Genomic DNA, 27660 nt, shown 5'->3' with positions numbered 1-27660 from the left:
GTAGGGAAATTCACACTTCCAGCAGTCTACCCCGTTGTTTATTAACAGATGAACATGATGCCCTAGGGGTGCTTGTAGCGGAGCGGATGACGTCACGCCAGTCCAAAAGTTCGACATCCCTGCGGCAGATGGAAATCTTTCCTTTGTGAAAATCCAGGGATACACCACCTCGTGTTAGCAAGTCCGCCTCCTCTCAGATTCCCCCCGGCTTTCTTGTCTCTGTATAGCGGCGTTGAAGCCGAATAGCTCCGGGTAGCTCCGGGTGGGTACACGTTAGCGTCCGGAATGCTAAACGTGAGCCACGTTTCCGCAAAACACAGCAACTGCGCTCCCTGTGCGCTTAGATGTTTTCTACCAGCACTCGATGATCTTATTTGGTCGTGAGTTCGCATTTACCATGATTACGGATGGTACCGAAGACTTATAACGCCGCTAGCCGCTTCGCTAGCTCTTCTTCCACGATAGGCCCCTTCATCACGCCAGCACGAAAATTCTTCAGGGCAAGGAGTTGAAATTCCTTGAATACACACTTTTTTGTGCGCTAAAACCCATGTCCCATAGGATAGAAGTAATCCATAGTGTAGTTGTCAAAACGGGAAGAAAAAACACCGAACATAGGAGCAGACAATAAAACAATAGGGCAGCTGCTGGAAAAGGCAGCCGCTCGTGGCATCCGCGGCACAGTTCTGAGGTCATGAGATCGAACCTTCCTGTGTGGAGTTTGCATGTTCTCCCTGTGCTCGAGTGGGTATCCTCTGAGCACTCAGGTTTCCTCCCACATGTCAGGTTAATTGGCCGGTCTAAATTGTCCCTAGGTAACGAGAGAGTTGTCTGTCTCTGTGTGCTGGCAACCATTTCAGGGTGTCCCCTGCTCTCTGCCCGTGGATAAGCGGTGGATGGACGATAACAGCAGCTTTTGGGAAAACGGTAACCGAAAAATTGAGTCGTCATAATAACTTGACAAATGAAGAAACAAACGGAAACAATTTGTATTAAGAAAAAGCACATCATTCAATAAACCTTGCGCATGATATTTACAAGATGACAATCAAAACATGGAGGATTATCAGTAAACAAATTCAGGTTCTTAGAAATAAAATAACAACTCATGTGTAGCAATGCAAAAAACATCCAATATTTTCCGAGACACTGTTGCTTTTCGGTATTCCAGCCAGTTTCCATAGCATAGTACTCTTCTTTATTACTGTAGGTGCATTGGGAGGTCGACCTGTAAAATCCAAAAACAGGCAAACGTATAAGGGAATCTAGAATAGAATAGAATAAGATAGGATAGGATAGGGTAGGGTAGGGTAGGGTAGGGTAAGGTATGGTAGGGTAGGACAGGACAGGACAGGACAGGACAGGATAGGATAGGATGGAATATAATAGAATAGAATGGGACAGGACGGGACGGAACAAAACGGGACAAAACTGAACGGGACAAAACGGAACGAAACAGAATAGAATTGTCTTCATTGCCTTGAGATTTAACATAGCACTCCTGGGTAAAACATGTAATACTTTAAATTTAAAAAAATATAAAAAGACTATCAGGATCAATAGGCCAAAAAATACAAAAAATTACAACATAATACTTAGAAAAACTGAGTTATAATAATCAAACCATTGCAATGACCATCAACCGACAATGTTTGTGTGGTTGCTACATCTGCTTTTATCAAACTTCCACTGAACACTTGCTATGAATAGCAGCATTAAGTGGCAAGAATTTCCTGACCCTGGCCCGAGCCAACTTTTTTCCACAGTAACTAGTCGCGAGGTAATAAAATACATGGGCTGTTTATAGAGATGCATTTGGAAATGTGTAAAGCTGTGGTGAAAGATTTGTTCTATGTGTTATGATATTATAATAGGCTAACCTAAAAACCTCCCACTAGTCTATACACGACATTTTAAACCAATTAACGACTTGTATTTCAACGAATATTGATGGCCCTTTTGTGCCAAAACCTAAATGGACAGTGAGTATAATTTACAGGGTTCGTACGGGTGATTGAAATCCTTGAAAATGCTTGAATTTTAATATCGCTTACAATTTTGGTGAAGCGCTTGTAAATGCTTGATATTGTTGACATGTTTCTGAACAAGTCTGCTTGAAAATGACGCAGACGCTGCTCTGCTGGCTTCGCTTTGTCATTGCTTTTCTTGTGACTAACGGCAGCTGGCATTAGTTTGTATGACATTGTCCTAGATGCTTCGTTGCTGGCATTTATTTTACATAACATGTGTCATGATTACCGATGTAAATCACCTGTGCCCACTCATTTGGCGGCAACCGCCATGGGTTCTGATTGGCTCCCTGTCACTATTTGAACCCAGTCCTGTCAGTCCCCTGTTGTCAGTCCGTCTGCGAACCTCAGTGTATACTCGGCAAGCCTTTTTCGACCCTGACTCTCACCTGTCCCGTTTTTCCTCCCGTCTGTCTCCGGCTACGACCCGTTTCTGCTCTCCAGTCCCGGCTTACGACCTCTTTTAGTCCCCGACTACGTCTACTCTCCCGTTCTGGCTTACGACTCGTTTCCGACCTCGACCATGCTTTGCTCTCCCAGTCCCGACTACCGACTCCATTTTCCGTCCCTGACACCGCCAACTCTCGCTATGGAAGATCAACTTCCGTGTTCGGATCACAATCACAGTGCGAGAGCGACTTGTTTCCTGCGTCCAGCGAACACCAGATCGTGGGCGCTGCCCCTCCTCTTTCCTTCAATAAAACTTGAGAGAAACGTAACACAAGCCGACATAATTATCCAACATCTTGCTGCCATGTTTACCCAAAAGCCTTAGAAAGGCTGGGTAAAAAAATGAGAAGGAAATGTCGAGTGATTATGACTCCTTTGAACACATTTTTCTCAAAATCGAGGATTTCAACACTGAGACGTACGAATGTATTCAACATTGATTCAAGTTAATCAAATGAACTAATTAAATCAACTAAATTAACTAATTAATTTAAGTATAAAACTTGTATACTGTATACCATAAATTCTGGACTACAAGTCACTACTTTTTTGCTACATTTTAAACACTGCAGCTTACTATTTTTTTTTCCTGGCAGCGATGAGGAAAATGGCGAGCTGCTCTTTCCCACAACGCATTCACTCGAAATACGAAACACAGCAGTGACGTCGAAAGAAATTTGTCAATATTTTTTGCCAACATTATTCGTATGATACATAATGAGCAAAACGGAAGGTTTGACAGTACTTTCAGAAATTCAATATTATATAATATCAACATTTCATCCACAAATCAAGTCTTTAATTCATACATCTGAATGTAACAGCAGTAGAACCTGTCTATCAAAAACGCTACACATCTTTTTTCATATACCATATTTTCCGCACTATAAGGCGCACCTAAAAGCCTTTATTTTTTCAAAAGCTGACCATGCACCTTATAATACAGTGCGCCTTATATATGGATCAATATCAAGTCGCAAAGTCTTGCAACTAAGGCAAGCAGCCGCCGACTAGATTTTCCCCCGAGGGCGAAGTAGTCTGCGGTGTATACTGGGATTTATATACCGGTGTTTCATTTCCTGTGTGTCAATCATCATTTGAATCAGTCACTATTGGCTAAAGTTATTCGGAGGTAAAGGGGGCGGATCCTTTTTATTATTTACAGGCTCGCATAGGCTAAAGGGGCGAAACAAAGCCTGCAATTGGCCGAAAAAGATGAATATGAATCACACGTTGGGTTGCACTTCGGCATAGAGAAAACATATTTTACTATTCTGTATTTGTAAATATTTTACTCTCCTGGATTTACTACACTCACGGTTGTAAGAAGACCATGGTTACGTATCATTATTGAACGTGATGGCTGAAAGAGAACTTGAGCTATGCGGCTTTATATTTTCCCGGTATCTTGTTTTAGAATGATCTTGATGTTTCTGTGATGAGTCTATTTTTAAACTAAATTAAATTCAAAGTGTTTATAGCCATATGCACTGTAAAGAACACCGTTTCACTGCACAATAAAATTCTTACATTGCTGTCCACGCAGTTGCCAGCAAAAAATAAAATGGAAACTAAGAAATGTTTGGCATTTCTTGAATCCCAAGACTTTAACCTTCCGAATAATATATTTGGAACGATGCATTTGAGTGATTGGTGACATTGTACAAACACTGTTTCCGTACATGTCTGAGACAGGTATTTGCTTCTTCGCAAGCTTTCGGAATGTTAAAGGGGTAATAAGTTTGACTGAACTATCTGACTGTTTTGTCGACGTTCCCATTGTAGCCCCTTATAATCCGGTGCGCCTTATGTATGGAAAAAATAGGACCAAAAACTATTTTTTGGGGGTGCCCCCTACAACCCGGTGCGCATTATAGTGCGGAAAATACGGTAATTGGTGTCAATGTAAGGTTGCTGAAGTTTCCTTTAATCCTTGAGGAACGATAAAAAACAAATGCAATTTGGTCCATTACCGCAGAAACCACCATTAGCAGCAGCATTAAAAAATCCATTGCAGCTTGTACAAAGGCAGAATTGAGTTTCCCGTTTTGTTAATGCCTAAAGTTCACAGTGGTGTACTACTCACCTTCTTCAGGTTCCGGATGCTGCTGTTCCGAATGGAGTCCATCAGCTGGTCGTGGACCGACCTCATCGGCGTGGATGGCCTGCTGCTCTCGTCGCTCCGCCTATCCACAGCTACAGGCCTCAGAGCGTTCTTCAGCTCCTTTAGGATGCAGGCGGTCTCATTTTTGACCTTGCCCTTCTTGCCTTTCTTTCCTTTGGTCTTGGCTTTCTTGCTACTGGCCTCGTGGGATTTGATCACTTCCGCTATGGTCCGAGTGGGCTTCTTTTTCTCCTGGTGTGAGTGCAGAAGTGACAGAGGAGGGGGAGGCGGCGGTGGAGGAGGGGGAGGTGGGGGCGGAGGTTTTGGTGGTGTTGCTGCTAAATGTGTCTGCTTCTTAGCCAAGGTGCTCCGCGAGACCTTTGGGGAGGACCAAGGAGAGGACCGAGGAGAGCCACAGGGTGTTCCTCTCTAAAAACAGAAATACAGTAATATTTTGCTGTATCACGGTTCACTTTTCGGGGTTTTGGTACTTTGCGGTTTTTCATCGTGCATTGTGTTCTGCATTTTGATTGGCTAAACAGTTGTCTCGCCCCGTTTCTGCCTGTGTCTGCCTGTACAACAATGTTTCGGGCTCTCATGTTCACATACCTTAAAAAGCTTCATGAACCTATGTTATATATGCCCAATTATTTTTATTTCCAGTTTATCTAGAAGCCATCATGTCAACTTAACGTCATCATGTCCACTAAACGCTCTGGATCAACAAAAGTACCAAGAGGCGGAGGAAGATACTTTCTATCGCCAACAAACATGGACTTCTCGAACATGCTAAAGGAAGGTAAAAGTATTTTTGCACATTTTGTTTTTTTCTATTAACATCCGCAAGATGGCAACAAAAATATCATCTGAAGTTAAAAAAAAGTGGAAAGTGTCCTGATAAAACAGAGAAACATAGCAAAAAGATTATTTTCAAAATTATAATTTGACAGCAGAAAAGTTATATGTAAATAAGGTACAGTACTTTTATTTGTTAAACAAATGATTGAGCCTGTAAATAGGGCTTGTCCTTTGGTTTCACTGTATAGTGGATATACACTTTTGTTCCATTAACAGATAATTTAGTTTGTATTTTTATTTTATTTTTGTTCACAACATCAACATATAGATAGAGCCTTCGCTACTTTGGGGTCAACTAGAAAATTGTGTTTTCCATGAAAAAAGTCACAGTTTTATTTTTAAATTTGGTTGTTTAATGTCTGTGTTATTTTGCCCATTTTAAGCTCTTCCTTTTGGCGGCTAATCTTTGACATGGCTTTTTCTTTGCCGCTCTGCCTCGGAGGCCAGCATCTCGGGGATGCCTCTTCACTGTAGATGTCGAAACTGGTGTTTGTGTGTACTATTTAACCAAGCTGGTAATTGAGGACCTGCAAGACATCTATTGAAGACTCTAATGTACTTGGTCTCTAGCTAGTTAGCCCCTTCGACCTCTCCCTGTAGCCTGTTTGTGCTTTTCTCTGTAAGGAGTAGTACACTCCTTTGTAGAAGATCTTCAGTTTATTGGTAATTTCACACTTGAAATAGCCTTCATTTCTTCAAAACAGAATAGACTGCAGACTGCATGTGAAAGTTCATTTTTTTGGGCCATTCTGAAAGTTTAATCACACCCACAAATGTGACGCTCCATAAACTCGAATAGCTCAAAGGAAGGTCAGTTTTACAGTCTAATCAGCTAAACTGCTTTCAAAGTTGCTAGCATTATTGCAAAAGGGTTTTCCAATCATACATTAGCCTTATAACGCAAATAGTAAATGCACAATGTACAATTAGAACACTGGATTGCTGGTTGCTGGAAATTGGCCCCAATACACCTATGCAGATATTGCATTAAAACTGTCTTTTTCAGCTTACCATGTTAACCATGTTTCTCTAAATAGTTTTATGTTATTGGGAAAAAAAAAACTGTGCTTTTCCTCCAAAGATAAGATTTCCAGGCGATCCCAAACTATTGAACAGCTTTCTTAAAAGGCTTTGAGGGATCTATATAAAGACATGTGGGAATGAAGAGGGCAGACACTTGTTATATCAAGCACATTTTTTGTCGTGTTACCAGCACAAAGGTCCGTGGGATGGCGGCTCCTTCCGGCGCCCCCTGTTGTTGTTGTTGCCTCTGTTCCTGCAGTCGCTTTTGCCTGTGGTGGTCCTGGTTCCTGGTGAGGATACCCGTCATGCTCATCCTGGGACCAGGCAGGTTAAACTGATAGCCAAGCTTGATCAAGGTGTGATTTTCCCTGAGTATCTTAACCATCTCCATCTCTACCTAAAGTAAATAAAGCCATGTTGTAATGTTAGAGGACTTTTATTTGAGTGGCCGGGTTGGACACCTACCTGGCCTCCACAGATGTGCCTCTGATTGTGGAATCGGAGCTCGGTCAGAGTATTGTTCCCGGGGAGGGCTTGAACCAGTGCCATGACACCTCTTCCGCTCACATAGTTGGACTCAATATTGAGGCTGACGATGGACGAGTTCTCTCGTAGCATCTTGGCGATGGACACTGCCACTGGGTCGTCTGCGTGGGTGTTAGCCAGGCTAAAGACGCGCACGTGCGTGTTGGACCTCAGAGCTTCTGCAAACTGGATTAGGGTCTCCTGGGGAAGATACGTTCATCTTTTTTTCAGTTTTTCTCCTGGCCAAAAAATAATTCTTACACAATTGGAAGAAGATGTGGCTCATTTTTTCTCATTCAATATATTTCTTGTTTCTTGTACACTACCATTTTAAAAGTTTGAGCTTGCTTGAAAAATGTCCTTGTTTTGAAAGAAAAATACTGATTGTTTCAGTGAAGTAAACATAAATTAATCTGTAATACACCCCATGCATGGTTAACATGCTCAATGACTATTTTAGCTGCAATTTTCTGTTTTTAAAGAAGGATCTTCTTAGGTGTATCAAGGCCTATTTCTCGCAACCTGCACCTAGTGTTCTAATAGTACATTATGTTTGCTTATTACGTTAGATGGATGATTAGAAAACCCTTGTGCAATGATGTTAGCACAGCTGAAAACAGTTTAGCCGGTCAGAGAAGCTATAAAACTGACTGTCCTAATCGAGCCTAGCCCGTTTAGGAGGTGCTCAAGCAAACCCAAAATCAACCTAACCACCCACACCACATAATAGGTTTAAATGCTAAAGTTTTGGAAATACTCCACTTGAAATTCCTAGCCCCGCTCCCAGCTCCTCTTTCGCTCAGTTAGTGTCACTTGCATCATAGTGGCAGAGTCTGTGGAGGCTTGGGTGTATTACGGTGAGAATATGTTATACAGTGAATGTTTTTAACAACTATACTCTTTATGTCCATGTGTGTACTATGTTAGAAGTAAGTGAGTAAAAACTGGGGAAGCTTAGTAATAGTGTTTCTGCTAACCAAGTTTCAAGTTTTGTTTATTTGAATAGGGAAAAGTATGCTCCATAAACTCATGTCACATAATATAACATTTTAGCCTAGGCTAATTCTCAATGTCTGTCCCCAGAAGGGCTTTTACAGAAAAAAAATACATAAAATACACAATATTATAATACTCCACAATAGCAGAGGCTACAGGTTATCACGTATATAACAAGTGTAATCTTCAATGGGAAGTGCCATTCCTGAACAATGTAAAATGTTCTTATATCACTGTAAGTTAAGTGACAGCTAGAAACTCTGGGTTCTCAGCACCCCCAAAACTCTGAACCTAAAATCACAATAGAGTATCTGAGCATCATATTTGTGACCTTACATGTCCTCAACCAGCAGCTTAAGACTTGCAAACAAAATTAAGAGATTCATACGGACAAAAGAACACAGACATGAGATCTGATGATTTGATGAATAAAATAATGACATGAGATTTGATGAATAAAATAATGACTTTTTCATGGAAAAAGACAAAGATTTCGGAGTGTATATTCATCTGTTGTGGAAAATAGACTTGCATTTGTAGAATAGAGTTGCATACATTTAGAAATGTAGAAAGACTTGCTTACATTGCTTACAGTAGTGAGGGAATGTTGACATCATTCGAGAAGATCCTTGACAAGACAGTTGAGTTTCCCTAAAAGGGCATGGGACCTGCAAGGTCTCGCTATGCAAGGTCCCTCTGAGCAAACTGAGGCGAACAACATGTGCTAATAAGGATACGACAGCATCTTCCTGTTGTTACTGTGGACTAGGGCCGCCTTTTGGGTTGTACTCAATTGAAGCTTTAAAAACATTGTCATGTCCCGAGCTCTCGGAGACCTTCATTGACGCATCAATAAAGTTGTATCTCCCTCCTACGAAGCTGGCTTCTGTCCATTTTCCTTATCCACATATGAGAAGACTTTTCTCTCGATTATCGAACCTGCAATTTCCTCAACACATCCTTAAAATCAGTTAAAAAAAAGAAGATCTGACCAGCTGCATGGTGGATTATTTGGTTCATTTTGAGAAATTACTGCCGTTTTTCTGCATGTCGAAAAAGAAATGATGTCTTTATTGTCATTGATAACAACATGGAAATGAGATCAGACATGGCACTCCAAGATAAACACGGAATAAAGATTTTAAAGAGAAAAAAAAATAAAAGACTGTCTTAATAAATAGGCAATCATATTGACATTCCAGTGCTTAGAGACTCACCTAAATTGAAATAATATTGCAAAGAAGAATAGTGCAATAATAAGAGTAGTTTAACAACATTTAGCAGTGACAACATGTCCCAAATAACTCTCCAGATCATTAATTTTGACAGTTTTGCACTCTAATTTAGGGTGGTGATGGCCCTTGGAAAGAAACTGTCTCTGAGAGAAAGTAAAAACGTTAAGAAATGGTAAGAAATCGAAAAAAGGAGAGCCCTTGGTCAAATGCGTAAAATGATTGTCCATCTGCTAAATAAGACAATTTATTTTATTTCAAGTATTTTGTTTCGTAATTTTCTACACAGAAGTCAACATAACTTAAATCAAACAAAGTCTTTTGTTGCAGTATGATGGTAAATATGATATCTCAAAAACAAATTTCACTTTCACACTAGCAGTTGTATAAATTACGGACTACAACCCACAACTTTTTTGCGACACTTTAAAAACAAAATCTATCAAAAACGCTTCTCTTCTTTTTCTGTATCTGCGTCAATGTCAGGTCGCTAAAGTTTCCTTTAAACCTTGGGGAACGATAACAAGTGAATGCAATTTGGGACAATATTGCCGTAACCAACGACGACACAAAAACTTTGTCTGTGTTGCAATCTGGCAATATTCTCCAAAGTACGGTCGCTGTTGTCTAGAAATACGGGGCTCACATTTTATGCAACTCAGCCCTCCTTGGCATTTTTTTATTGGCGCAGTAGGAAATATGTGCTAGTCTTTGAAATCACTTTTTTGAATCATCGCATGATCTGTAAACACGTGACGTAAACAACTCATGTGAAAACATTTAAGAGAGATTGAATATTTCTGTACCTGCGAGATATCGTCGATGTTATTCAAGTTGACTTCAATCAGCTCGGGGTCATCACTTAGCGCTCGCTGCAAGGCCTCGTCCACGATGGTAGGGTTCCCGCTGGCGTTGGGGTCTGCAGGCGGAGGGGGAGGAGTCAGTCGAAGAGGCTCCGCCCTTTGCGGCTTTAACTGCTGCGGAGTGCTGATTGGCGGCGGGGGTGGCGGAAGAACTGTGGGTTCAACGTAAGCGTTCTCCTCTTCCTCATCGTCCTCTTCTGTTACGGCTTCCTCTTCCTCCTCGCTTTCCTCCTCCTCTTCATCCTCATCTTCATCTTCTTTTCGGTTTTTGTTCTCTTCCTCACTACTGTCGTCCTTTTCGTCCTCTGATTCGCTGTTTCTGTCTGTCAGACCCTCGTCTTCTTCATCCTGGACAGACACACATTTGGTGACGTTAGCTTAAGTCCATCCGTGGTAATTTTGAGCAAAAGGCAAGGTACACTGCAAACAATGCTGATGTGACTTTCCAATTTTAGCGTATGCGAAGCCAAAGCAAACCATTTAACCATTTTTTGGGTCCAAATTATAAGGCAAAGTTTCAATTACAGTTTACACTTGCGTTGTCACACCAACAAACCCGTTTTGCTGTATATCTCTAAAGAATTCTTTATATAGAAGGCCATTAAAAAAATCAATGTTTGCTGTTGAGACACTTTATGATAAAAACCCACGGAACAGACAGCAAACACCCGAAAACGGCAGCCAAGCACCAAGAAAAATTAGATTGGGTGATCAGTAGGGTGGGCGGATCTTTAGAAACATAGCGCTCTCTCCCAAATACATCAGTATCCTTCTGGTTTGCATTATTTTGTGACATTTTTACAAAAGAACTCTGGTCGCACCTTGTTTTGAAACTATTATTTACAACGAAATGACGTTTTATGATCCTAGGTACCTGCAGTGGGGAGACAAATTTTAAGAGTTTTATCTGTTGGTATGGTATGTTGGTATGGGACACGGACAGTGAAATAAAATTTGCTGAAGAATTAGCTTTTTTTCTGGAGAATGGATTTGGTGGTTTTGTTGAATTTCATCTTAAAAGATAAAATAAGGTGAAAGAATCCAATCTTTTTGCTTTCATGGCTCTTTGTGTCAAAAAGTGTGGCAAAATCCTGACTTAAAGGGACACTGTGTTATATTTGACCACTAGAAGTTGCTGTACTGTGTAGTGCAACCGAAAACAAGTGCTACAAAGGAAGATTACACAAGGAAGATTACAAACTTTTAGAATCAAAGTGACCAAACCGCACCATTTTGCTTCTCATTTTTTTGGGGAGCCTTTTGCAATGTTTTTGTTTTTAGGGCATATTTTCTGCTTAGAAAAAAACATTACTCCTATAAGTGCATATTTTCTAGTTTTAAGATATTTGCCTTATTTTCTTGAAAAACATATTAATTAAGAAAATATATTTTAAATCGCAGATGGTAAATTGATGTGCTAATTTTTAGTATTTTTTGGGGGGGGGTTCAATCCCTATATCCCTAGTGTGGACCGATGGATTGATATATAAAAATAAATTAGTTTGTATGTATATATATAATGTGTGTGTGTGTGTGTGTGTGTGTGTGTGTGTGTGTGTGTGTGTGTGTGTGTGTGTGCACAGGGCCACGAGGATGTGTGACACCTAAAGCCTGTCTTTTGTAACAAAATCTAAGTTAAACAAGACTGTATAAATAAAGACATACAGAAGAAAAAAAAAGGTCCGCGAGAGAGAAGCTCGGCGGACCCCAACGTAATGATTGACATTTTAAGCATGACCGGCCCGAAATTCGGGTTGGGTCGCTCTTGGGCTCAAGATCTTTCTTCTAGGCTGAAAGTGGCGGACAAAACATTTTCCCGGTTGTAAAAGGCGCGCTCGCTTCGGACTTGTCCGACCTTTCTCTATTAAATGAACACAATATATTTCCTTGTAAGGCTACGCCTCTTCAAGTTTATCGGCTGTTGGCGCGATCGATTTGGTGGATTACCGTCCCCTAGCCTATCATAGTTTCAGGTTCTCAGACTGCAACTCAGAATCCGATTGCCTTAACAGCATCTTCCTCAAAGACTGATGTTATGGAAGGCGGCTTCTATGATTTGACAGACAATTTGGAATTATTTACTAAGTATACATGGACAAAATATAATTACATCACAATGATTGATATGTTTTTAAGCCTGCAGGCCCTCGCAGCAGAATATGCATTTTTCATTTTAGGGATTATTTTCGTTATTTTATTAGAATACTCACATAAAATATTTTAATACAGGACATATTATACCTAAAAAAAAGTTCTACCAAACGGGAATAATTTTATTTGCACCATGACTATTTGCTAACATATATATAATTATTTTTACAAAATCCAAACAGAAAGGAGCGTAAAGCCTGTTATCCGAGAGACTATCTGAGCAGCCCTACCATTTTTGTTTGTTCTTTGTTTTAATGTTTTGTTTGAGGATTTATATTTAAATGCACCAATCTGTGTACATAACATTTTTCTTAAAATGTTGTCGTAACTGACGAGATGGCTTTGAAATTTGAATACCTTTTTTTGACGAACAAATTGCTTACTAATTCTGCAAAAATGTGTACTTAAGGTAGGAAAAATTGTCTTTTCTGTCATGATTACTCATTGCCCTCACCTGTGCCCGCTCGTTTGGCACCAGCTGCTGCTTGTTGCCTGATTGATTTCCTTCCTATTTAAACTCAGTACTCCAGTCACTCCTTGTCAGTCCGTCAGCAAACCTCCGCTTACGCAAGGCAATCACTTTGACACTGGCTCCCGTCCGTCCCGTCCTCATCCATATCCTGCTCGTCTCTCCCTGATTCCCCTTCCTTTGACAACGCTCTGATCTCCGGCTACGGCTAGTGACCCGTTTTTGCCCAGCGACCACGCTCCGATCTCCCGCTCCGGCTACTTGACCCATTTTGGCACACCGGCCACGATCCGATCTCCTGCTCCGGCTACTTTACCCGTTTTGGCACATCGACCACGCTCCAATCGCCCGTCACAGCAACTCCAAATGCTTCCGCATCACGACCTCCTATCCTGTGAGCTCCTTGCTCCTCCTGCCCAACGAGCACCCGACCACTGTGATTGATTTCCACGCTCCTGACTTCCTCGATTCTACAATAAAGCTTTGTGTGAAACGTTACGCGTTTGGGTCTACCATCTGTTCTGGTTCTGACATTTTCTAACAGATGGTTTTGCTCACATCCGTGTTTCTTTCTAACCCAGGTCTTTTTGAATTAGAAAATATTTCTACTATGTGCAGAATTAGACAAACATCTTTTAAGGAAGATTTTTTTTAAATACAGTGGTACCTATTCTTACAAGTCTCTCCGGGATCGCGCTCGTGGAACAAGCGAATGATCACGAATATGCATGCTTACAAGTGAACCAAAATATAAAACACATCTTCCTGATGACTTAAAATACTTTCAAAGAGTAATTAAACATTAAAAAATAATAGAGTAACAAGATATAATAGCAATATGATATTTATTAAATATAATGTGAGTTTTTAATGAGCGCCTTAATGAATGTGTGCTGCAGTAGAAAGGGGGTATTTTTCAAAGCGGAGTCACAGGGATCGCATACCTGTCAATTTATATGTTTTTATAAGTATTTTATGCGTTGTTAATTGTGTGTATTGTCATGATTACCGTTGTGAATCACCTGTGAACGCTCCTTCGGCGCCAAGTGCCTCGGACTCTGATTGGCTCCCTGTCCCTATTCAAACCCACTCCTATCTGTCCCCTTTTATCAGTCCTTCTGCAATCCTCAGCTACGACCTGTTTTGATTCTGACCACGTCTGCTGTCCCGTCCCGACTTACGACCCATTTTTGATCCCGACCACGTCTGCTCTCCCGTCCCGGCTTACGACCCGTTTCTGACCTCGACCACGTTTTTGCTCTACTGTCCGCTATCGACCTGTTTTTTCGTCCTTGACACCGCCATCGCTCTCTACAGAAGATCCACTTCCGTGTTCAGATCACAAATTGAGAACTAGAGCGACTTGTTTCCCGCGCTTAGCGAACCTCGGATCGTGAGCACAGCCCCTCCTCTTTCCTTTAATATAACTTGTGAGAAACGTAACGCAATTGGGTCCTGTTTCCGTTTTGGTCCTGACAGTGTATAGCACTTTTTATAAGGTTTTTTTTTTTTCTGCTCTAATCTGAATCGTCTTTGTCACTGGTAGCAGACAACAAGGTCATCGTAGATTGCTAAGTTTGTCACTATATTTTACATAGTCTGTCTAGCTGTAAGTAATAGTGTTTGTAAAGTTTTGTTTTACTGAAAAAGGAGAATTTGCAATCATTAATCAGGGATTAATTGGCGTAGAGTGACAGGTACGCGATTGGGAGACCATTGATTATACAGTACGTAGACACTTACTCCACACTTAAAATTAAAGTTACAGTGCCTTTATATAAACCTTCACACAAAAAATTAACTGCACTTTTTTTGGGGGCCTGGAGTAGTTTGCATGTGCAAACAGGACAAGCTGATGGTAAGCAGTCACAAGCAGTGAGCGGTCTCGAGTGGTAGCCTCTGGAATTGCTCATGAACTGGATTTTTCTTTGTAAAGCAAGCAACTTAAAAAAAATCACATACCGAAAATATTGGGGTTTGAGGTATGAAGAGGTACCACTGTCTCTCTAAACAAGAAAAAATGTGCTTCCATTGAGCAAAATGTTTTGCCAAAGGGTTATATTTTCTGTAAAGAGTGAGCCTCGCGGATTCTGCCCAGCAACAAGTGATTGGACAAACTCTAAATTACGTAATTCATAAACCAAACCTCTGAACTGGAAGCAGACATGCTCAACACCGGCCTAAATCTGCTTAGGATTTCTCATTTAGGGTAATAAGTTGAAATCTTTTTTGTCATTTTAGCTACTGTATGTAGAACAGCAATCGTGTACTCTGAGTTTCAACCAATGGCAATTGGAATGTGAGACAAAATCCAGAGACAGTTGTCTACGTTACACAGTCCTCGAATAGAATTTTCCACTCAGCACTTGGATTGTATCTGATGAGATTGTCTCCACACTAAAAGGCCCGATCACTGATTCAGAGTAGGAAGGCTTACCCGGCAAAAGACACTTTTTTTAATAAAGTACACTTTTTCTTTCTTACCACTGACCGTTTTAGGGCTAGCTCCAGCAATTTCACTTTCCAGGATTTTCTGAGTCTCGGCTTCCCAGTATTTCATGAGGGCCTCTCGACTGAACGTCCCCGTTGGGGTCTTGTCGGTCTGGTCCTTCTGTCGTAGGCCGATGGGCACGTTGGCGTCGGGATCGATGTCCACCAGCTCCTTCTCCAACTCCGCCAGCTCTTCGGGGCTGAGCGATGCCAGGAGCTCATCCTCGTCCACATCTTCGTACTTGCTCAGCTCTCGGCGGTATCCAAAATAACTCATAGCCAAAGTGGGATCATCAAAGAACAGTCATGTTAAAAAAGGGAAAAAAAAATACTGTACTACTAGGTTGGTAAAGAATGGTCGCTAAAAACGTCTTCAAACCAGATCTCTGCCGGTGTTGTGCTCCAGTGCCACGGACTAGTCTAATCTCTCCCAGCTGCCTGCAGGGCCTTAAGAGAGGGATCAGAGGTGCGCGTAGCAAAAGTGGCGGCCCCTATGATGCCCCGTCTTTTTTTGGGAGGCCCGCGCTTTAACGGGGGACAGAGCCACGAAAAGCATGTGAGCTCAGACGCTGCTGCCTGTCATCAATGCGACGTGTCACCGATGCCTGAGCGGCTTTGTTCATAGCCAAGAACAGAACACGCTGTCACACAAATGCGTCACAAAATGTTGCCTGCGTGTCTATCAACAAAACCTTGGCCTACCGTGCATATATTTATCACCCGCAAGCAAGGCGAGGGTGGTGAGAATGTTTTCGTCTGGGATTTAAGCGTGTTTGTCTGCATGTTTGTTTGTGTGTCTGCCCACCCTGTCTTTAACAGGTAGGTTACCCTAGATGTGAAAAATTCAAAAAAAGATGACGCTCCTTTTTTGGTTTTCTTGACTCAGCATGTTTTTGCCCGAAAATACATTCCACTCTCGCATAACAGAAAGGCCAGAACAACATGGAATATCAACAACATCTTTTACAGGCAGTCAGTTAGGTTACCTCGAATGTAAAAACTGCCCCCAAAAAGTTAACTTGGCAGATTTAGTTTTTCTAACTCAGCAGCTTTCCCAGATAGATGCTCTTGTTCTATCCCATTACAAGTTTGGCCAGTCAATCTTTCACAAGCAATGTCGAGGTGAAAATGACCCAAAAAACGGACCCAGCTTTTTGTTGTTTCTGGCTCAGCAGTGTTTCTAGAAAGACCATTCCCTCTTCCAGGCCTGAACAACATTCAATTTCAACACAATGTCTTGCAGAAAAGTTGACCTATACAGTGGCACGGTCACTTACGAGTTTAATTCCTTCTGGGAGTAGCTACGTGACCTGAAAACTTTGTAAGTAGGGACGCATTTTGTATGTAGATGTGCTAATATATTCCAAGCCCTGCAAAAATATGGTGTGATATTTTTTTAATAAATCAATAACAAGATTCAGAACATGAAACAAATACATGTTAAAATTAGATTACCGCAAAAAAAAACAATAGACTCATAATGTAAAAAAAACAAAGAATAAAGTATATAATAAAAATATTGATTTACCCTTTTGCCTCGCTTTTCTTGAAAAACTGATCCCAAGACGTCTTCTTTTGCCGGCTTTTGACAATCCGTTAGAATTTCGCAGGGCAGAAGTAGCCATAGCCCGACTTGTCGACACTTTTTCCGGGTGATTCCACAAATTGTGAGACTTCTTAGAGTTTACTCAAATCTCCTTAATTTAGGCTGATAGAATGATAGCTGCCTGCTTCTGTCCTCCTCCTTATTGTCTCTGAACTCTGAATTGTGACGGTGACACGAAAAGCATGCTGGGAGAATGCATGCGCACCGGATTGCAGGGCAAATTTTCAAATCAAATTTATTTGTAAAGCACTTTACAGGCAAAAAATTGTCACTCAAAGTGCTTGATAAAAACATTAAGCATACAATAGCAAAATCCACAATATACGCCCGCATGCGATAGCCATTTTGTTTGCGTTTGGGAAATTCCGGGAGCAGCTAATAGCAGCGCATACTGTACTGTATTTTTGACTTTGTATCCTGAAGCGCCTTTGTAACTAAAGGCAATATTTTCCGGTTCAGGTACTTCATAACCTAAAACTTTCGGATGTAGAGATATTTTTAAGTAGAGGTACCTTTGTATGTGAAAAAATGCCCACCAAAAAAATCGCAATTTTGTTTTTGCTAACCCTACATTTCTTTCCAAGAAAGACATTCCATTCTACCCGATCAGAACAGCATTGAATATAAACACCGGGATAATACTGATACTGTATGAGCAAATCTTTTACAGGCAGTCAGGTCGGTTACCCCAGAGGTGTAAACTGCCTCAAAGAGATACTTTGCATTTTTGGTTTTGCTGACACAGCAGCTTTCTCAAAATGACTTTTAACTCTCTCCGGCCAGAAAAAGTTTTACAAGCAATCAGGTTGGTCACTCCTTAGGTAAAAAGGACGGTGGGGGAAAACCCCGACCCGTACCCCATTTCAGGATTTTGGTCTCTATCTGGACTTTGTTTTACATAGAGTTTTTTATTCTTATGTGCCAATAAGGGAAATGCCGCCCAAAAACAGTTTTGCATCTGTCACGACCGGAACAGGCAGTAGACCCAAATGCGTAACGTTTCACACAATGCTTTATTGAGGAATTGAGGAAGTCAGGTGCGGGTAAACAAACAGCAGCAATCCGGTGCTCGCTGGGCAGGAGGAGCAGGAAGCCCTCGCGAGCGAAGCGTGGTCGGAGAGCGGAAGCAAGTCGAGCAGCCGGGACGGGAGAACGCAACGTGGTCGAAGGGCGGAAGCAAGTAGGGCAGCCGGGACGGGAGAACGGAACCTGGTCGGAGAGCGGAACGACTCAGGTAACTGGAGACGATTTTGAGGCCTGGGAAGGACGAGCAAGAAACATGAACGGGGAACCAGAGTCAAAAAATGCTTGCCTTGCATGTGCGGAGGTTTGCTGACGGACTGACAAGAAGTGAATGAGAATGACGTGTTTAAATAGGAGGAAAACTAATTAGGAAACGAGTGCTATGGGGTCCAGCACCCCCGCGACCCTACTGTGAATAAGCGGTGCAGATAATAGTTGGATGGATGGATGAATAGTAAATAAAGTTCTAAAAATGTTTTGTTTTTTTGGTGCCAGCTTTGTCCCCTTTTGTTCCTTTGTGTGTCTACTACAGAAATACTAAGTACAGTAATCCCTCGGTTATCGCGGTCAATGGGGACCAAAACCACCCGCGAAAAGTGAAAATCCGCGAAGTAGTGACGCCCCTTCAAAAATGCTTACTTTTTTTTTTTTATTATTATTTTATTTCATTATTATTATTTTTTAGACCTGCTAAGCTCTGAACCCGCGAATGTGGAAACACGAAGTAGCGACACCCCTTCAAAAATGCTTAATTTAAAAAAAATAAAATATATATATATATATATATATATATATATATATATATAGTGGTTAGCGCTTGTGCGGCACAGTTCATGTCATGGAGACCTGTTGTGGGTTCAAATCCAGCTCCAGACTTCCTGTGCGGAGTTTGTATGTTCTCCCCGTGCTTGCGTGGGTTTCCTCCGGGCACTCCGGTTTCCTCCCACGCTCCAAAAACATGCATTTCAGGTGAATTGGCCGGTCCAAATTGTCCCTAGGTGTGAATGAGCGAATGAGTTGTCTGTCCCTGTGTGCCCTGCGATTGGCTGGCAAACAGTTCAGGGTGTCCCCTGCCCACTGCCCGGAGATGGCTGGGATGGGCTCCAGCCCCTCCGCGACCCTAATGAGGATAAGTGGTACGGCTAATGAGATGAGATGAGATGAGATATATATATATATATATATATATATATATATGTATATATATAGGGTGAACTGTTGCCTCCCCCTTTATATATATATATATATATATATATATATATATATATATATATATATATATATATATATATATATATATATATATATATATATATATAGTGTGTGTGTGTGTGTGTGTGTGTGTGTGTGTGTGTGTGTGTGTGTGTGTGTGTGTGTGTGTGTGTAAGGGGTGTCTGCATTTGTGTATTATATGCAGCCTACATATTATGTCTTCGCGAAGCTAGTGTATGTTGTCTGCAAATGTGGATTTATCCTCCTGAGAATATTTTTGCATGCTTTACGATAAGAAGAAGAGCCTGGTGGAATATCAAAGCCACGCATTCTTCCTTCCTGCATTCATTTACATTCAAAGAGCAGCTCTCATCTCGGGGGCAACCCCGGCCTAATCTGGGAGGAAAACACCCCTTGTCTCACGGAGCCGAGCGCCCACACTTCGATGATGAGCCGACTGATCAGTGAGAGAACTCTCAGACGTGGTCAACGTGTGACTCAGTGACTCAGCCTGTAGGCGGCCTCTCCAGCCTTTCAAAAAGCCCCCGGCAGTCTGTGAGGAGGCAGGCAAACGACTGGCCCATCCTCAAGTTTCACTGCTTGGACCAACACACAAACACTAGCTCGCAGTTATCTCCAGCTTTGGATTATAAGGACGCATTTCCATGCAGCGGATCAAAACAGCCTAGCACTTGTGCTCCATATGAGGGAGAAAGTAAGTTTGCTTGTTTGCTTTTATTTTGGACTCATTTATCGGTATTTGTATACCCTGAATCTTATGCTTCCTAACATCTCCTGTCACTGACGATAATGGTGACGATAATTGTGTTTGTGTGTCAGAAACCTAACATATGACAGGGAAAAGAGGTATTTGATTATGTTTCCTCTCTTGTGAAAGCAAAAGCTGCCATTTATTTCTCTTTTGTTGACAAAAGCAAATGAGATTGTGCTAAGCCTGCAAGTGAGACAATATTGACTTTCTTTGTTATACATTTTTCTCAATTACTCATCATTCCAGGTGACTTGTCAGTTAGAAATGAGCGATGATATTAGATCATTCTTAAAACCGGGTCTTCTTTCCAGATATTCAAGGTAACTTGTGTCCTTTTGAGTCTGTTTACGAGTTTGAATCTGTGCATTGGGAAATTCGGAACCCCGATAACTGATGATGTGAGCAAGCTGTCGCTACTGGTGAGATGGTGACATATATTTTTGAACATGCACAAATGTGAGAGTTGCTTGGATTTATTCGCTGAACTGTTGCCTCCCCCCTTAGAAGCACAACATCCCTTCCAATTATGAGATTCCTGTTCATTACATTCCCAAGCAAGTGGTATGTATTTTACAAATAGTGCCAAAAAATTATCTACTCAGTGGATAACCTTTTTAATGTGTTTTACTTTTTCATAGGCTGGTGCGTGTTGGGTGGTGTTAAACATATACCCTTTGGAGCAAAGTCTTCGCAATCTGGCCAATATGTTTGGTACTATCTCCTCTAACAAGGAAAATATCCTGGTGTTCATAGCCATGCTGAAGAGCTTGCGCTTCACATTTGACCACCAGGAACTGGTAAGCAGACATCGTTTGACCCTAACTCCTAACCCAGAACTGGACTGTCCCGTCGAGCCATGTTTATTTGTATATCCTTTAATCACAAGAAGTCTCAAAGGGCTGTACAAATTTCAGACTACTATTACACCATATCCTGATCTAGAATCTTGACTCGGGACCTTCTAACCTGCGAGCAACATTCTTGGCATAAAATTAAGGAACATAATAAATAGATTGGCTGCTAAATACCCCAGCCCACAACACATCTGCCTTATTTGCCAGATGGCCAGTCCAGCCTTTTTTTTTTTTAAATTCCGCTTCTTCGTAGTTTGTAATAACACGATGACACACAGGAAACGGCAATGCAAGTCTTCCAGTGTCACTACCAGGAGGGGAGCTTAAGGAATGAACTCTATTTTGACTACATTGAGAATATCCTCCACACTGCAAGTCAAGAAACAACCAGGTTCTCCTGCAACCCGCCGCCATGCCTTAATACAGCCAATGAAGCAGGTGATTGATGTCATTAATGTCTACACTGAAAAGAGAATGATCTTACTGTTTGGCAGGAGATTTTAAGTCCAGTTTTTTTTAGGGTGTTTGTTTTTAATTTTTGGAGTGAAATAAGAAAATGTATACTTAAAATTAGCAAAATTGTCTAATCTAGCAGATGGTAATTTTGTTTAATCTAAGTATTTTTTTCCAATACAGGGAGAAAACATTTCTTAAAATGGGCAAATATTTGTACCATGTGCTTGATTTTGCGTGTTCAAACCATTTTTCTTATTTTTTTCACGGAGACAATATAAAATACTTTTAACCAATAAATATGCTAACACCAAGCAAGTTTTTTTCTGCTGCTGTGTCACAACCAGAACTGAATTAGGACCCAGATGCTAATTAACCACAAGTTTATTGAGATAAGGAGGAAAGGCAGCACCCGAGATCTGGTGCTCGCTGGACGCGGAAAGCAAGCCGCTCACAGAATTGGAACGTGTTTCAAATGCGGAAGTGGATCTTCCGGAGCGGGAGATCGTAGTGTCGTAGACGGAAAAACAGGTCGATAGCCGAGACAGGAGAGTAAAACGTGGTCGGTATTAAAAACGACTCGTAAGCCGGGACGGGAGATCAAAACGTGGTCAGGGTCAAAAAACAGGTCTTAGCCGGAGACAAACGGGGAAATCAGGAACGGACAGATGGAAAACGGGTGAAAAAGCGGGACCGACGGGAGTCAGAGTCAAAATGCTTGCCTTGTAGAAACAGAGGTTCGCTGACAGACTGACAACAAGCGAGTGAAAGGACTGAGCTTAAGTAGGACGGGGAACCAATCAGGAAGTCAGCAGTGGCTGGCGCCAAATGAGCGGGCACAGGTGAAATTAATCAGTCATCATGTCACATTGAGATCAGATTGTATTTGTTACAGTTTATCTAATCATTTTAAGACAATGGGAGACAGATTCATCTGCATAAATTCGGGTCTTCAAGTCACTTTGAGGTTGACTTTTTAAAAATATTCCTTAAACTCTTGAAAAAGTAATTACACTGAATAAAGATGTGTTTTAGGATGCAAAATGAAGATTAAGCCACTGACATTTTCTCCAAACCAAACTAAGAAGTAGGAGGGAGCACAGCAGGCACTAGCAACCCCTAATTTGATATTCAAACACTTTTGGTCATTGCCATGATTCAAACATGAGTTTTGCCTAACACAGATCAGAAGTATGTATTAAATGTTGCTCTACATACTTATAACATCATACAACTGTAAATATTCCAAACTGTAAAAAAAACTAGTTGTTTTTTTACCATACGATGAATACCATTTAAAATGACGCATGAAATAGTTCAATATTTATTGATTGGGAGAACTGATCATTCCCTAATCAGATTTCCTTGACTGCTTTCTAACGAAATGTCCTTAATTCTCAGAAGGCCGGATGGGAAGTCGGGATTACAGATGGTGGACAAGAACGCCCTTGCTGCTGGTCTTCATTCCTGTAACGGCTTGCATCATGCTCATCATATGGAGGGTGGGTGGATGGCATTAAAAATGTTACCGTCATATTTACTCACCTGGCTTACATGAAAAAGCCTCACGGCAAGACTGATAGGTTTCAGGTTTTATTTCCTTTAGTGTGTAACTTGGAACATATTACCATTATCCAAACAATTGCCTCGCAAACGTATTCAGACGAAAACAGGTTTAGTTATTGTGGCATAGTTTGGAATATTGTGGCAACGTTGATGAAGAAGACAGGGGTTTTTTTGGACTGTCAGCAGAAAATACATTCTGCAAGCTGAATGCAAACTTGAGCTACATCATTACTAACAGGCCTTAGAGCAGGGGTGTCCAAACCTTTCAGAAAGCGGGCCAGATTTGGTAAGCTGAAATTGTGTGAGGGCCGATCGAATTTTCACGACCATTTTTATGGCACACTCTTAAATAAATTCACCCTCCGAGAAAGGTTTGCAGTGCTTGGCAATCAGTTTCTCGACCTCGTAGATCACCTTTGTAGAATTTTCATTTGACTCGCGGTGTTCTGTTTCTAATTGCTTCCCATCAAAAGTGCTAACAAGGAAACAAAATCAGTGTTACAACTCTTGCTCTAGGTTTAATTTCCTTTATTGGATCCACCATCACCGTACAGTCATTCAGGTAGACAGGTACGTTATAAACCTACAATACAATATACATAGTTTACTTACATTTCAAGGGCCAAATAAACACTAAAGCAGTTAAATTATATATTTTTTAAGCAACATTCACTATCCTAAGTCCCCATAAACGTTTGAATAGAACAACTACAATACTCATACATCACTGCACTGCAGATGTGCGGTCATGTGACCGTGCCGCGTCTATATATTTGAAAAATGCAAAACTGAACTAAAACAGCGGTCACAAAGACAGCGATCTCAAACGGCTCAAAGTAACAAAAACCAACGCGTGCTCACAGAAATAATAACAACAGTCAAACTGGAGCAAAATAAAGGAGGAATTACTGGTGGCCTTTCCTTATGCTTAACGCACACTAACGTTTTAAGTTCTCATGACTCGGGCTACAAAGAACAGTAACCTGTGCGCTGCTGTTTTAAATTCCGGGAGCGCAGTTGTTTCGGTTTTCGGTAAAAAAAATACTCCAATTTCCACTTGTCCTGGAAGCGGCGGCCCTCACATTCAACTTTCCTTTTTTATCTACAGTCGCCATGTCGGAAATAAGGACGGTGGCCAAAGGCCTACTGCCACTCTCTGGTGAATTGGTGATTTATTTATTTTTTGGGCAATTATATTTTTAATGCGGTCAACATTACTGGCGAGCCACATATTATTAATATTATGACAGAGGACCTGTAAAAATTTGGTCACGGGCCGTATCTGGCACGAGGGGTGGACTTTGGACATGCCTGCCTTATGGGCAAATATAATTGTAAAAAATTGAAAATTGCTCTTTAGAATATAGATAAGTTCAAGCTGCACCAGAGTAAAAACATTTCTAGATCCCGATATCCAAAATCCCTAAGCGCCACTCCAATAAATGATGATGCATTCCTGTTGACGCGAGCACTTCCTGAAAGGGAATTCCTGTTAACAAGTGCTCATTAAATATTGACTAGTGTATTAAGGCTCCAAAATGATCTCAACGAACGATGTCCGCCTGGTGATTAAACTAATGGCTATTTCCTTCAGGTTAGATCTGCGAGACCTCTACCAGCGCATCCTGCTGATGTGATCGAAATGGCACCTTGTGACGCACTTCCAAGCGTGTCCATGTCCGTCCCGCTTCAAAAGCCCATCAACGAGACCGGAATAGCTCCAATGGAGGAAAATGGAGTCACCGCGCAAGAAAGCAGATGAAGGATACTGATGTATCCCTAAAGTAGGAACTCTCATGGTTCACTGCCGAGATGCGGCATGTCGGTCAAGGCAAAGCCATATGCTGTTACTGTGGGCGTGTGGTTATCAAAAAGGAGGGCCCCCTATTGTACAAATCATATATGGATTGAAAGAACCGGCAACAAAAAGGGCATGCAAAGCAACCGGGATGAGCTCTGACATCAAGACCAACAAAAAAGGAAGACCAGTGGACCATACAGCATGTGGCTTAAGCCCGAAGTCTCAGAACAGCAATGCTACAATGTGCATTGAAAAAGAAAAATGCTTCCATTAGGAAGGCCTGCTTTGTTCGATGGACAGTAGAAACATGCCTGGACTAGATGCACCTATGGAAGTACGGAGCTGTGGATTTTAAATCGAGTGTCCTGTTAGTTTGGATGGGGACTTGAGTTGACTTGAGCTACTGTTTTGACTGCTTGCCATTGACAAAAATTGAAAGGTTATAAAATGTTTAAAAAAAAAAAAGAAAAAAGCGGATTTGACTTAAAGGTATTAAAAAATAACTTTTTTTTTTCAATAAGGCACAGAACGTGTAGTGTTCCTCCCCACAATTATAGGATAGAGGAGATATGTTGAAGAATATTCCATGCACCGGGGGACCGATCCGGCTGGCTTTCTTTAGAGCTGTGGCGTTATTGAAAGAACACATCAATTTTAACATGGGGAATACCTCTCAGACAACATGGGAGGCGGCTCCGAAACAGAAGGCGATTGCAGTGAACAATGATTGCATATAGCTCCTCTCGTTGATAGCATATCGGCATCTTAATGATGCAGTGACGCAAACCAATAGCAGACGAGCATTGTATATGATGTCGACCAATAGCAGCCCGGCGTCTTAGAGATCTATGATCAACTGCAACGTCATATGCACCAACAATACAAAGGTTTAATTTAGTAAGCTTTTGGGCACGTGATAATTTGTTGTCGATGTTGAAAGGTGGGTGAAATGCGATCACGAGGGGTTGAATAAACATCTCATCCCACATCGTACCGTTAAAACATCGTAATGTAGGGAGGCCATAACCTAGGGGTTTACTGTATTCCATTATCTAGGTATCTTAACCAGACTTGTAAAATGTCGAGGACTACTTTCGTGCTCTATCAACTGAGCTAGCTGCTAACTGTCGATGCTTTCATAAACTACTTAATGGGTGCAGTTCCGCATGTCTCCATCAGAGTTGCAAGGCGCCTTATAAAGTTTGTACCGCCTCCTCTAGATGATGGCTTAGCCTAGGACTGGCCCAGAGACTTGAATCAATTATTTTTTCTCTCTGAGACTTCAGTGTTTCTGGGGGTACTGGTAGTGTATGCGTTTGTGTGCATCCGTGCTCTTCAGTAAATACACTATCTCCGTAAAACTTTCACCATTTCAATATATATTGAAGTCCTATCAGACTCAAGTAATTAGGAAACAAAACAAATTGAATGACAAATGTGGCAGAGTTTTACTCCAAGACTCCAACCCATCAACCAAGCATTCTGAAAAAGGCACAGGAAAAAAAGAATAGGGCGGCAGAGGTTGTGGGTCTGGCATGGTTGGGGTCTTCCCCGGTTTGTAGGTCCAGGTTCCTTTACTCAAGGCGAAGTTTCCCCTAAATCAGTGCCTAGTTCATAAACTAAAAATGAAATGAGATAAACAGAGGCAGTATTCACTACGGACACCAGTATCTATCAACGGAATACTTGTGGGCCGGGGGAATTAAACTCCCAAATGATGATAGGTGCTGATGTGGTTAAAAAACCTTGCATGCAAGAAATTCAAGTTCAAACAGCTGTCTGTCAGGACCCAAAATGGTGACACCCCCTACCAACTCCCCAACCAACCAGCTCCTTAAGGCGTCGGCAGCACCAGTGCACGCTACTCATGCGCCTGGTTCTGACGCCTGCCAAAGAACTGGCACCAGATCCCCAAAGCAATATGGCCAGGAAAACCAGCCACCCCCAGTAAAGTGCCGCGGAATGAAGCCTGGGTGACCGTCAGGGCCCCCCCATTCTTGGCCTCAACCCCATGTCCCCATTCCCTGTCCATCCATCTATCTGACTGGATCTGACCTGATTGCCATGGGGGTCTTCCAAATTATGGCTGGATCTGGCACAGATATGTTTGTTATCCAGGTCAATTTGATGGTCCGTCCCACAGCAGGCCCACATATGCACATAATTGTTATGCGGATCTGCAAACTGTTGAGTGGACATGGCAAAGATATGTAGCTATTGGGGTATTCTGGCACTTAACATTAGCTTGACTGTTGCTAATCTGTCCATATCAATCACCGACATTTGAAAAACATGAACAATCTATGTCATAAAAAAAAAAACATTTCAGATTACTGATAATTTTTTTCTGTTTTTCAGTTGATTGAAGAAGCTGAATTACATTTTTGCATCAATCCAAATATTCTGTTTTTATGACTAGTGACAAGAATAAATAAACTTCTTGTATATGCCGTTTGGTGCCAACCGGATTAGGAGCAGACAAAGCACAAAAGACGTCATTACCGAATATAAGTTTCCACATTTAACTTAGGATTTTAAATAAATGAGGATTCCTATTCATGTCGTTCACTATAACCAATGAAGTACCATTGGTGTTTGTTCCTCACTCCTAAAAATTGCTTCATTGCTGCGGCTTGTGTATTTACAAATTGTTGCTCGTACGTACGTTGCTCACCAGTAGCATTGACTTACACGCTATATGTAAACCTTTCAACTGTAGCAATTTCCCCTTATTGATAAAAAATAAATAAATGAAAATGTCGATCAATCCTTTTACGTAAGGCTCGTTTAGCAAGTTAGCCAGAGTTAGCGTTAATGAATTTGTTTCTGTACCACAAGCTCAAAGTTCTTGGCAGCACTATCCAGGAGGAAAAAACACTTCAAGTAATGGACACACTTAGTAGGACTACTGTAATGGGTATAGATAAACAGGTTATCCAATCATTAAAGGACTAATATGACCCTCTTAATCCAACTGTTCTCGGTCTGAATAAGAGCATCTTTGGATTTTTGTGAGCGTTTGCATGGCATTACATAATCCGTATATTGGCAAGATTATCACTAATCAGACTATTCCCTGTATGAAAACATACTTGTTGTCGTCGACTGCTTTAAAGCTTTACCTATTTTCTTTATGCATGAGGCATTTCAGAAGAATACTCTAGACTAATAAATATCTTCCA

At 41.4% G+C, this 27660-nt stretch overlaps 2 protein-coding genes across 2 annotated transcripts; one reads left to right on the top strand and one right to left on the bottom strand.

Annotated features, from left to right (window-relative positions):
* Positions 1-544: 544 nt before the first annotated feature.
* Positions 545-15577, bottom strand: lmod2b (leiomodin 2 (cardiac) b). The gene is made up of 6 exons (XM_088347939.1): positions 15193-15577; positions 10025-10429; positions 6931-7191; positions 6653-6862; positions 4567-5013; positions 545-1228 (listed from the first exon to the last, which is right to left on the bottom strand). The coding sequence occupies exons 1-6, from the start codon at positions 15466-15468 to the stop codon at positions 1202-1204; spliced, it is 1626 nt and encodes a 541-aa protein (XP_088204065.1). The 5' UTR covers positions 15469-15577; the 3' UTR covers positions 545-1201.
* A 4134-nt stretch (positions 15578-19711) lies between these two features.
* LOC148356586 (uncharacterized) lies at positions 19712-27429 on the top strand. The gene is made up of 7 exons (XM_088347553.1): positions 19712-19747; positions 20116-20223; positions 20309-20365; positions 20443-20601; positions 20937-21096; positions 22513-22613; positions 24272-27429. Exons 1-7 carry the CDS (start codon positions 19736-19738, stop codon positions 24437-24439), a joined length of 765 nt encoding a protein of 254 aa, XP_088203679.1. The 5' UTR covers positions 19712-19735; the 3' UTR covers positions 24440-27429.
* Positions 27430-27660: the final 231 nt, after the last annotated feature.

This window comes from Urocampus carinirostris, chromosome 11 (assembly GCF_059441175.1).
Source record: "Urocampus carinirostris isolate Australia breed hairy pipefish chromosome 11, RoL_Ucar_1.0, whole genome shotgun sequence".
Classification (NCBI taxonomy): domain Eukaryota; kingdom Metazoa; phylum Chordata; class Actinopteri; order Syngnathiformes; family Syngnathidae; genus Urocampus; species Urocampus carinirostris.
The sequence above is the reverse complement of the archived record's forward strand: the minus strand, read 5'-3'. Positions and strand labels throughout refer to the sequence as shown.

Bases quoted from the DNA above. Each gene is read 5' to 3' on its own strand.
- lmod2b (XM_088347939.1), bottom strand. From the start codon at position 15,468: ATGAGTTATTTTGGATACCGCCGAGAGCTGAGCAAGTACGAAGATGTG. The intron at 7,192-10,024 runs GTACAGAAATAT...TATCTTCCCCAG, and splicing joins ACATCGACGATATCTCGCAG to GAGACCCTAATCCAGTTTGC. The intron at 1,229-4,566 runs GTGAGTAGTACA...TGGATTTTACAG, and splicing joins GCATCCGGAACCTGAAGAAG to GTCGACCTCCCAATGCACCT.
- LOC148356586 (XM_088347553.1), top strand. The intron at 20,224-20,308 runs GTGAGATGGTGA...CTCCCCCCTTAG, and splicing joins TGAGCAAGCTGTCGCTACTG to AAGCACAACATCCCTTCCAA. The intron at 20,366-20,442 runs GTATGTATTTTA...ACTTTTTCATAG, and splicing joins ATTACATTCCCAAGCAAGTG to GCTGGTGCGTGTTGGGTGGT.